At 40.1% G+C, this 12,370-nt stretch overlaps 1 protein-coding gene across 2 annotated transcripts in view; it reads right to left on the minus strand.

Annotated features, from left to right (window-relative positions):
* Nucleotides 1–1,391: 1,391 nt before the first annotated feature.
* The window catches only part of REEP3 (receptor accessory protein 3), a 98,072-nt gene continuing 87,093 nt past the window's right edge, over nucleotides 1,392–12,370 (minus strand). Inside the window, exons 7-8 of one of the 2 annotated variants that reach the window (XM_080822680.1) lie at nucleotides 5,524–5,669; nucleotides 1,392–4,825 (exon numbers count right to left, since the gene is read on the minus strand). In XM_080822680.1, the coding sequence (XP_080678806.1) occupies nucleotides 4,769–4,825; nucleotides 5,524–5,669 (203 nt within the window). In that variant the 3' untranslated portion in view covers nucleotides 1,392–4,768. Of the gene's footprint in view, nucleotides 4,826–5,514; nucleotides 5,670–12,370 lie in introns of both variants that reach the window. The other variant, XM_080822679.1, reaches the window with a different exon arrangement.

A 12,370-nucleotide genomic window follows, 5' to 3' on the forward strand; every position in this document is an offset into this window, starting at 1 on the left:
ACCTTGCTTTATTGCGATACTTGTTTCACTGCGGTGGTCTGGAACTAAACTGGCGATTTCTCCGCAGTCTGCCTGTATATTTTGGACAAAGTCAAAAGGGCTTAGGACTGTATTGGATGTAAGAAGTAAGGAAAAGAAGGGAACCAAGGATGAAAAACCAAACAAATAAGCAAACAAAAACCTGCTCTGAGAGAAACCAAATAAATTATTTGATAACCTACAAGAAATCCCAGCATAAATCATCCTCAAATAATTCAAACATTTGGTTTTTAAAAAGCGAGAATTGTTTCCCTTAAATTGTTATGCTACCCCACTTGGATCCAGGCATTGTGCAGAAACATGGTAGTGCTGCTCCACACAGCAGGTACTCGAGGAGTATTTCTACATGAAAAAAATGGATGCTACTCTGATTTGCACACAATGCCAAAATACCATGTTTTCCTTTTTTCCTCCTCTTTTGCCTTTAATCTGGGATTGCCAGAAAAGCTAAGGCTAAACTTGGCGATTTTCCTGCTTCTGCCGAGCAGTCTTTTAGTATCCTGCACGTATAGCCAATGATCAATCTTGTGCTTTAAAATTTCAGTTCAAAGCTTTATCTTATAAAAAGCAATTTAAAGAATACTACCAAACCCAGACCCCAAGGAGTGTTTCAAGGCTAGAATATTGGCGGGAGAGGTAAAAGGGGGGGAATGTTTTCCACGAACAATGGATCGGTCTCTGAGACATGATTTTTGTTCCATGAATCTCTTTCTTCAGAACAGTGAACCACTTAAAGGGAGAATAAAATACTGGGGAAAATGCTGCTGTTCATATATCCATTGTGTCTTTTTGAATTTTTATTTAAGTGTCTAACTCTTTGGATCATCACAAGGATATACCTCCTAATAAAAATGAAAACATAACTCCATTTGGAAATACTTTAACACATTATATAGCATAATGAAGTAACACACACACAAAAAACTTTTTAAACATAGGATTTCTCTCTAAAGCTTAAATGTGAGGCAGACAGACGTCTGACTTTAAAACAGATGGAACCCCAGAACATTTCCAGGATACATAAATCTGAATTTTGTGTTATATTTTATGTCTGAAACAGCTAACCAATACAAATTGATGGCTAGGGTTTCTGTACTAATTTTTTTTTTAATATATCTTCCCATTCCAACAACCAAATTTAACAATTCAGTGTTTCTTTTGTAATTCTATGACCATTCCAGAATGTATATGATTTTTTTATGATTTGCTGTGATTTAGAATCTTAAGCATGTGCAAGTTATCTATTATGTAACATGTAATATGTACATAATATTATATACATAGTCCCTGATAAATAATATAAACTTATAGAACCCAACATAGGTACTCTGACACACACAAAACCATACAAGTTGTCACTAATAAAATGAGTTTATTTTATATTAAAGTTTTCAAAAAACACATTTGTAAAATTACCCCCATACTAGGCCTAAAGAGAGCCTTTACAAAGAGTTTAAAAAATTACAAAACTGCTTTCTTTTAACTATGAAAGTACATAGATTTAAGAGGTGTTAGGAGAAAATGTTAATTCATGCTCAATTTTTAAAAAGTTAATATACAACAAATCTGTAGGATACCACTAGAAGATTAAATCTTAACCATTTAGAAGAAAAAGCTGTATTTTTCTTTCAGAAAGTTTTACTCTTAAATGATATTTACTAAGAAATATACACTGCATATCATAGAAACAATGATCTTAAAATTGCTTAATTGCTTTGGAAATGAATCAGCCTATAGGAACATGTAGGGAATTGCTTGTCAATACATATTAACTCCTTAATTTTCCCGACAAAAGAAAATCAAAATAAAAATTCAGTTCACTCCAATTAAACATACAAATTACTGATATTTAATAGAAGATAGCATTGGATTATTTTTAACAACACAAAAGTTCAAGTATTACAGAAACTCAAACTATGTTATTTCAAAAAAGGAAACGAAAGAAGACATTTATCTAACCAGTGTTTTACAGAAATTTGGAATATTTACATATTTTATAACACTGTAGGAATCTTTGGTGGTGACATATGGATTCAATTCCCTGAAAACACTTTAATAATTTTGTTCCATCAATCTGTGTAGTCAAGTATTTATAATCAGTAATGCTGGCAGTTACCACTTTCTAGCCAGATCCACATACATATAGTGAATTGTGTGTAGGGAATCTTGTGTGGGACCTACATGGGTTTACATAATTAATTACTTACCAATGAGACGTACTTTTGGCTTGTTTTTTATCCCAGAAAAAACACGGTAAACTAAAGAACAGATCAACTGTCACTTACAAACTCGGGAAATAGTTAATATTAATGCACAAGTTGAATGAATATATAATAAGATAAAACACCGGGTACAATTTCTGCATAAATTTTAACAGCTACCATAATTGCGCCTTATATAGGCTTGTGCAGCATCTGATGCCCCTTCACCAAATGGTGGTGTTGGGGAAGCAAGGCACTGTGGTCGAGAGAGAAGTTTACCTCTTTTAAAAGCAGTGGACTCAAGCAGAGAACCAAAAATGACCTGTTCCACTTTAAGAGACAAAGGTTTATAAGCTTCTCATACTAAGTTCCAAGGAAAGGGCATGCTAAAACACACACAAGAGAAAAGCAGCAAAATTTCAGAAACGTAAGGAAAGGAGAGAAAGGAAATGATGGAATAGCAAAGTGACATTCACTGCGTCTAAGGCTATAATAGAAACAGATCAGAGGAGGCACTGTGTGGGGAGATGTGATGAAAAAGGACATGCATTACTCCTTTGCGACCTGTGGTGTCTTGTTTGTAGAAGTGTAGAGGGATAAATAATGTCTCCAATTTAGAACAGTACTTATGAATTTACTATAATTAAGGAATTGGTTTAATACTCAGATCTGACTTAGAAAAGATAAAAAGGAGCAGAGCAGCCCACACAGGTAATGTTTTCATGTAGTCACTTACATGACCTTGTCAGGCAACTTGACATGACACTGCCTGTAGGCAGGAAAGACAACCATGGTGTAGCATTTGTATTAAGTCCGGTACTAGGCAATATATGTAAAACTCTCTTCCAAGAGTTTATAATCAGAATTCCTAGCAATTTTGAACACAAATTAGAGAATTCTTCTAGAAACTCAAAGGCTACAAATTAGTCAAGGTAAAGCAGATGAAGATATACATAGAATTAAACTTTTGGAGAAAAGAAGCTGAGTGAATTTTTTCTTGATGTTATATATCAAGAATGTGAGATAATCCAGAAAATGTTTTAAAACTTGTATCAAGAGCAGCGTATTAATTAAACTAAGGTACTCTTAAATAAACATTCTGTTCTCTGCCAACACTCTGAGGAGGTCCTGAATATATATTGCCAGCTGGTTTCATTTCTTAAAAAGGCAGAAAAGTAAAAGATCTCACAAATCTTACTCATTGGTTTTTCCTTTTTGACAAACAGAACAGTCAAGTCAATTACCTGAATTAACTGTACAAATCTGACTACTGATCACTAAAACCACCACCAGAAATAGAAACTTCATAATGCATAGTTTATCAATTCCACCTAAAAAAACCTCCGTGTTCCGTAATTCAAAATCTCTTGGATTAAAAAACATTTTTCTAATATCTATTCTAGTAGCTTCTAGTACGTAAGATTAACATCTGTATTTTGCATTGGCACCTATCTTCAGGAAATGAACTCAGCCAGGAGATGGGAGATTTAAGTGATTCTAGTCAATATAGACTTATAAATCAGCAGCACATATCAGTGCTAGGCAAGTGAGTGGACCAACTGCTGGATAACTTCAGGACCCTGTTTCACAAAAACTATTTTTAAATGCTGAAAATGTAACCAGTGTTAACAAGAACATGCTGAGTTCAACTATGATGTATGGAAAACTGGCTGATGTTTCCAGAGGAAAGACAGTTAAACAGTTAAAAATAGTTAGACAGTTAAAAATAGTTCAAGTTGAACAATGAGCTGTATTTTCATAATATTAGAATCTAATGAACTTAAACGAAACCCACAGGAAAAGAGATGACAAAATTCAAGGCATACATGTGACATGTCGGGATGTGACAAATAAAAATAAAGACAGTGTCATTAAAACTTAAACATATAGTTGCAAATAAGTAAACAATTTTCAAGTGTGCAAAACTAGTCAGGAATAAAAGTGCTATGTGGAAACCTGGCTTTCAAATATTTGTTTCGAAAACTTTCAGTCAATGGTGGAAAAACCAGAAAGTATTAAAAAAGTAAAAATTTAAAGAATACATAAAACACGCTGTATCTTACATTATGCCCTTGTCCTATCACTGCTGGATCAGAGGCCTATTTAATTACTATTCTCATGTGATAGACAGAATATAAACGGAGGTAAACACAAATACAATAGCACAAAGGCTGATGTATCTTAAACCATAAAAGGGCTCTTTTCAAGTATTCTGTGGGCTTGTGTTTCATCTTAACATCCCAGGCACTCAGTGTCGTTGAGGAATTTGAAAACAGATAACACAATTTTCTATTACTTCTGAGATATATATACATACACATAAATAAGCTTTGCATAACTACCTTTAGTAGTCAGGACATGGAAGTAATGGTGAAAGAAATAAAAGCTATTTAAATTGATGAAAATAAACCCTATCACTGCCGCAATTTAAAGTATTATTTTAATGTGTAAATCCTGAATGAATAACGTTAGCAAAAAAGTCAATGTATTAGTGTTAACTTGTCTTGGGATTCTTTAAGTGCAGATGACTAAAAATACACCTGTGGTCTCTTCTTCACTCTGTATTTTAGTGATCCATATCGCACCTGAAGAGAGAAATGTGTCATGATTTCAAATCAGATGATGACTTTTGAACTTTGGTAGAACTGAGCAGTTCATGATCATAGTAATAATTTTTTAACTTTTCTAATAGGAAGAATCTGTTATCCTAGAAGTGTGCCTCTATACTCAGAAGACCTCGCTGCTGACATCCTCAGAAATGGAGTGGACACTACATTGCGTAGATGCTGTAGGCTATCACCAATGATAACCAATAAAAACATTAACTCTTGTTAGTTCTGCTTTGCCTGGTCTGCTAATGGTTCACAATGATCAGAGGCCATAGACTGGATTCCTCCTCCACTTTCTGGACACAAAGACGATGTATTATTATGGATAAACTCCTAGTTAATCCCCATGCTAGGTTGGTTCAAAGCAGAAGTAGGTAGCTATGTTTGTTAGCTGCTCTCTTCACCTATGTGTAGGGCTGGCACAGGGTGCTCATGACCACCGCAGGATTTGCTCTATGAGAATACCATTTTCTACTCACAGGGGAAGTAGGGATTGAGCATTTTGTAAATTTCCAGAGATCCTAATATATCCGATCTGAACAGAGAATTTTAAATGTAACTGCCGATCTCCCGCTCTGTCCTTCCTTTATGGATCATTAGTATCCTGAGTGATAATGCAACAGGGAAAGCCTTTAAAAGGAATCATTAGGAAGACAGCTCTGTACCTGACTAACCTCTTTGCGGCCTTTCACGGTTTTCACAGACTTCATGCTTTGCGATCTTCGCAGCCCTTTGTGCGTTAACATCTCATCATCTGAATACGGCCCCTCCGCTTCTTCATCGGTTTTCTCGTCTCCGTCCTTCAGTGGAATTCCATAACCTAAACGAGTCGTCAAAACCAGCGTGTTTTGGTGAGAGGACAGCGCTCCGACCGCCCGTCCGTCGGAGTGCACGTCTTTGCCGGGTTTGCAGTCGCCCCCTCACTCCCCTCCCTTTCTCATCTGGAAAGTGCTCCCTGCCCCTTATCATCAGTCTCTGCCCTGCGCACTATTCTAGATGAAGCTGGTACAAGTTTCCCCCAACCATTCCTATTTTTACTATGCGCTTTTCAGAACAACTCAAAATAATTTAGTTTTGAGTAGGTAATACCTTGTTTGAAACTCAGAGGGTATAAGCAGGTATATGCCGAGACAGATCTCTTTATGAGCTCTAGACAATCTAAGCAATCTTGTGTTTTACTGAGTTTGTCATTTGTGCCTTTGACTTTCATGAGAAATGAAGGCTTCCTGCCTACCAAGTGTCAAAACTTTTTTTTTAAAAATATTTTATTTATGTATTTGACAGATAGAGATCACAAGTAGGCAGAGAGGCAGGCAGAGAGAGAGGAGGAGGAAGCAGGCTCCCTGCTGAGCAGAGAGCCCGATGTGGGGCTCGATCCCAGGACCCTGGGATCATGACCTGAGCCGAAGGCAGAGGCTTTAACTCACTGAGCCACCCAAGCGCCCCCCAAGTGTCAAAACTTTTGTCGAGATTGGGAATGGGAGGGTAAATGTAAGGAGTCAAGTAATACCCCAAAGGGGCTGGAACCTGGGGCGAGATGTTCACTGGGGGCAGGTGATGGAGATGTTAAGCCAACACTGTTGCAGCTGCTGAGATACAACCCAGCTGGACAGGCTACAGTAATTGGAAACACCATGGGCTGTGATGACAGATGTTAGTCAAAGCAAACGGCCAGCCTCAGGAAGGTCAGTGTGAAGCCGTGCGGGCATGCTTAACAGGCTGCTCTGCATAGCTCCAGAAGACTGAACATTGGCCAATCCGCAAACATCCAGGTAGTCGGGCTGGTTATTGTCAGGAAATCTGACAGCATTCCCGTGCTGGGATTCAGAGATCTGAAGCCTCGGTTCTCAAGCTTAGTAGAGTTTATTAGTATAGACTGATTAGCACACATGCGGTGTCATCTGGGGCACTTGTTAATACAAAGACTGCTGGGAGGAGGGTGGGGCTGAGAATCTCTGTCTCCCACAAGCCCCCAGGTGACGCTGATGCCACTCAGGGCCTGCATTTTTGAGAGCCACCGCCTGGATGGAGCAACACAGGGGCCCAAGTCTACAGCAAGCAGAGAGCTAGAAAGATATGCAATCAGTTAGAAAGACAAGGGGGAGGTTAGGTTACAAGGCCCCATTACGTTTCAAATTCTCCTTCACTAAGGATAAGGCGCATGAATATCTAAATCCTCAGGTGGAGGAAAAAAGGAGTTTTCCCAGGTTCAGGAGGGGCCAAGGGATGGACTCCTTACACGTGAAGAGAAGACATAGTAAACGTTTATTAATCGGCTCTCCCAGGCCACGAATAACTTCAGACTCATGAAACAAACCATGAAGAGTTGTGAATAAGCTTCTTAGTCTCATAATAAGATACACACCTTTAATTGTACATTATACAAGTATAATTTTATGCTGCCAGACTTCTGGGCTAAAAATTAGGAAGGATTTAGGAGTAGAATCAGTCATAATTTAAGCCAAGATCCTTTGTTCTCCTGACTCAATCCAGGGAACTGTGTTCTAGGTAGAAGGGAGAGCACCTGCTGGGGGCCATGGTGGGGGGTGGGGGGGCGGGGCAGCTGCTTGCTGTTAAGACCAGAGTGGCCCAGGGAGGGACTGAGTCAGTGGTCTAGGCAGGAAGCTCATGATACAGTTATTACCTGGGGAAAAAATGTACATACAGAAACAGGAAAAACAACAATGAAACCATTAGAGCTCCTGAAAGTGGGCTTTTAGGTGATGTAAAATTTTTTTTAGTATTATTTTTATAATTGGGGAAAATAAGACAGAAAATTGTTTTTAGGTTGCCATTTCTAGATTCTTCTCTATTGCGGTTGCTTCCACAATATTCCTGATCCCAATAAAACTAAGGTAAAACACAGAAGGAGGAATCAAGGAAAGAGAAAGGAAGCAACTGTGACCAGAAAGTTCCCTAAGGTCACAGATGAAGCATAAGACTACAGGTCAACAAACATGACCCTTGCTATTTTAATTGCCCCTCACTTTATGAATATGATTAGGAATTGGACCTTCATTCAAAAGAGGATTATATATACATCTTATCCTTTCTTTGTTTCCTTATTTCAGGTAACAAATCTCGTTAGCTCCCTAATTATGGTTTCAGAGAAACTGATGGATTGATTCGTTGTTTCACAAATATTAAAAAAATTCTAGGGCAGTGTGCTAAATTATTGGGAAACAATGATCGAAAAGACACAACTGTCATTTTTTACCCAAAGAAACTTACAGTCCAATAGGGGAACCAGACTTGAATGGGCATTACTGCAACAGATGCTGTAAATCCAAGATAAGGATGAGGTACTATGGGAGCCCACAGTGATATAATCAACTCAGCCTGGGGGCAGGGGGAATTAGGAGAGAGAGAGGACTTCTTGTAGGAGGTGGTGGCTAACCTCTGAAGGCTCATGATTCTGTACAACTAGCACATGATGGAATGGGAGAACAAGGCAGGGGAGCTACTGAGTTTGGACCTCATCAGAGAGCAAATGTGGGGGGCCACTGAAGCATTTCAAGCAGAAGGATAACATGATGACATCTGGGGTCTTTCAAAGATTCTTTTTACACTTTGGGGAATGAATCAGAAGTGGATGAAGGCTGGAAGCAGGGAGGTTACTGCAGTATGGCAGGTCAGAAATGACGGGGTCCAACGAGCAAAGAAAGAGACGGTAGCCAAACTGGGGCTCCATTAGAAAATGGAATTGACAAGTTTAACTTAGCAATTTACTCAACCAAACCGTGCATCAAAAAGAGAGGGGTCAAGTCAAATACCTTCACTAAAACGTGCATCTTCTATTCCACTTAAAAACCTGGAAATGAGTATGAATGAACATTCTGCTGTGAGTGGTGGAAATGTTAATCAAAGTTGTCCAAGCATTTAGAAGTGTTGGGAGCAGCGGGGAGAGGCGAGACTATGAGGGAAGCCCAGATCTGGGTGCCATCCCACAGCAGGCACTCGGCGGGGGCGGGGGGGGGGGGCGGGCAGAGTGCTTGATGGGACTGACAAGCCGGGGCAAAGTGAAGCTGCTGGTGCCATTCAAAGTGTTTTTGATCATCACTGATCTACACTGGACAGGGTCCTCGCACGCAGGAGTAGTGACCGGGGACCCAAGGCTGTATGACCCTGGGCTCTGTCTCCACTTTAGGAAACTGAGCTGGTATTCCCACAGCTCCTCCATCTGAGAGCTGGTATATTTTAAGATTCTCCCCCTTATGGTAATAACAAAAGCCAACATTAATCCAGTACTTAGCAATCCACTGCTTTAAGCGGGTTCTACATATTAACCTAAATGCAAAATCACAGAAAGTTTGACCCGGAAGGAGACCGATGTTAGAAGACGGGCATACTTGACCACCTTTTGGTGGTGAGACCCAGGCCTCTCCAGGCCTTTGCTTTCTTGTACAGTAAGGTGGTGAGACAGATGAGAGCTGATGAATGCCAACTCTGACCAAGTTGAGCTGTCAGGAGCATTATGTTGAGGGGGCCTGTGAGCCAGAGTGGGAAAGTACCAAAGTCCTTCAGCAACGGCTGCCACCGTGGGCACTAGAGCAGGGAGCAGGCATGACACCTGTTTGCCATCTTTGACTAAAGCAGTGCTAAGGTTGTTACCTGCTCAAATTACTGAATTCCTAGTTCCAGCCCAACTGTACCACAAAGTGTAGCCTTTTTATAAATGAGAAAGAGAACCTTGGACACCTCATTTCTGTCATTGACTATGTAGTTATTAGCCCCTGACAGGTATTTTAATCTCCTTCTGCCTCAGTTTAATTAACTAAAAAAAGGGGCACCTGGGTGGCTCAGTTGGTTGAGCGTCTGCCTTCTGCTCAGGCCATGATCTTAGGGTCCTGGGATCAAGCCCCATGTGGGGCTCCCTGCTGAGCAGGGAGAAGCTCCTTGCTTCTCCCTCTGCTGCTCCCCCTGTTTGTGCTCTCTTGCTTGCACTCTCTTAAGTAAATGATTAAAATCTTAAAAAATTATTTAAAAAATAAAGATGGGGGCATCCGGGTGGCTCAGTTGGTTAAGTGTCTATCTGCCTTCAGCTCAGATCATGATCCCAGGGTCCTGGGATCAAGCCCCCAGCAGGGTCCTAGGGGGAGTGGTGTCTGTTTGCTCAGTGGGGAGCCTGCTTCTACCTCTGACCCTGCTGCTCCCCCTGCTTGTGCTCTGTCAAATGAATAAAATCTTAAATAAATAAATAAATAAATAAATAAATAAATAAAGTTGAAATACTTAAAACTGTGTAGTCATCTTAAGGATTAAATAAATATGTAAAGCACCTAAAGCAAAACAAAAAATGTGTTTTATTTCTTTATTTACTGCTATTGAAACTGAATATTGGGCTGTTTTTTTTTTTTTTTAAAGATTTTATTTATTTAATTGACAGAGAGAGATCACAAGTAGGCAGAGGGAGAGGGGAGGAAGCAGGCTCCCTGCTGAGCAGAGGCCCGATGTGGGGCTCGATCCCAGGACACTGGGATCATGATCTGAGCTGAAGGCAGAGGCTTTAACCCACTGAGCCACCCAGGCGCCCCTATTGGGCTGTTTTTAACTGATATGGACGCAGCAGTATCTTTGCAGAAAAAATATTCCCACTTATTACAATGTGGTGTTCTTTCAGGGAATGTGAACATCATGTTTAAGGTGTCCATTTTCTTACAAAGAAGCATTTGTGCTATACTGACAACATGCAAACTTAAATCACTTAATCAAAGTAGGACTTCTCTTGACCACTTAACCTCAAACCACTCAGAGCAGGCCACTATAAGTTTTCACATTGGACTCAAATGTCCACATATTTGAGTTTGCTTGTGGGAACAAGCAAAGCATCTGAGGTAAATGTACTGATCACATGAACCAGTACACAGACTTTACAATGTGGATGCAATTACCACACTGAAAAACTTACTATTTTTTCTTGAGGAATTCTGGAAGTAAATGAATAAAAAAATAATTCATGACATAAAAAAAAATGAGTATCAGTGCGCCTGGGTGGTTCAGTCGGTGAAATATCTGCCTTCAGCTCAGGTCATGATCCTGGGGTCCTGGGATGGAGCCCCACGTCAGGCTCCCTGCTCACCAAGGAATCTGCTTCTCCCTCTGCCTTTCCACCTGCTCATGTGCTCTCTCTCTCTCAAAAAAATAAATAAAATCTTTTAAAAAAATGAGTATCTTAAATATTTTTCAAAAGGAAGAGTACTGTTCTTTCTCGTTTTGAAAATAGGTTGATTTAAAAAAAAAAATCACTGAAGTCCCATACTCAGAACTGAATACTGTTGATATTTCAGCAATACCCTTCCAGACTCTTTCCTATGTATACACATTTGAAAAGTAATTCTATATTAATGCATTTCATCTATTTATTGTATCTCTACAGCACTTTGTTTTATTGTTATTGTTTATTTCCCCACGATCTGGAGTTTTCATGTCAGCAAGTACGGACTGAGTGTATGAATTTTCATGGCTAATAAACCACCCTTCTGCTTAACCATTTTTTTTAGGTATTTGGTTTGTTCCAGTATTTTGTTACTATAAACAATGAGATGAACATTCTTAGACACACAACTTTGAACACTTGTCTGATTGTTTATGACATAGTCCTAGAAGTTTCTTGCTGAGTTAAAGGGAATAAATTTTGATAGTTATTGCCAGATTGTCATCAAAAAGGATCATTCCACTTAAGCCTCATAAAAAGTGTTTTGAGAGTGTTTGTTTCCCAACCCAACATGCTAACTGTGGTGATTTTAAAACATGAACATAAATTCTGACACTTTTCTCCTCTTCCCTTAGATTTTTTTTTTTAAAGATTTTATTTATTGGGGCGCCTGGGTGGCTCAGTGGGTTAAAGCCTCTGCCTTCGGCTCAGGTCATGATCCCGGGGTCCTGGGATCGAGCCCCACATCGGGCTCTCTGCTCAGCGGGGAGCCTGCTTCCCTTCCTCTCTCTCTCTCTGCCCACCTCTCTGCCTGCTTGTGATCTCTGCCTGTCAAGTAAATAAATAAAATCTTAAAAAAAAAAAAGATTTTATTTATTTATTTGACAGATAGAGATCACAAGTAGGCAGAGAGGGAGGCAGAGAGAGAGGGAGAAGCAGGCTCCCTGCCGAGCAGAGAGCCCGATGTGGGACTCGATCCCAGGATGCTGGGATCATGACCTGAGCCGAAGGGAGAGGCTTTAACCCACTGAGCCACCCAGGCGCCCCCCCCCTTAGATTTTTTTCACATTATTTTAAGGTTATCTCCATGTCCAACATGGGGCTTGAACTCACGATCCCAAGATCAAGAGTCGAGTCGCAGGTTCCACTAGCTGAGCCAGCCGGGCGCCCCTCCTCTTCTCTTAGATCTCCAGGATGTGTGTATGCACTTGTCTCAAAGAACTGCCCTTAGGCAGAAGTGCTGCTGCCTGATTCCTGCCACTTCTCTTGGAACACGGGCTCTGGGAGCTTTTAGCTGCCAGGCAGGAAGTGCCAAAACTCAGAGAGCATGTAGAGAGACGTAGAGAAGGAGAGGCGAGAGAGGCCCC

Source organism: Martes martes, assembly GCF_963455335.1.
Source record: "Martes martes genome assembly, chromosome: 14".
In the NCBI taxonomy this organism is placed as follows: domain Eukaryota; kingdom Metazoa; phylum Chordata; class Mammalia; order Carnivora; family Mustelidae; genus Martes; species Martes martes.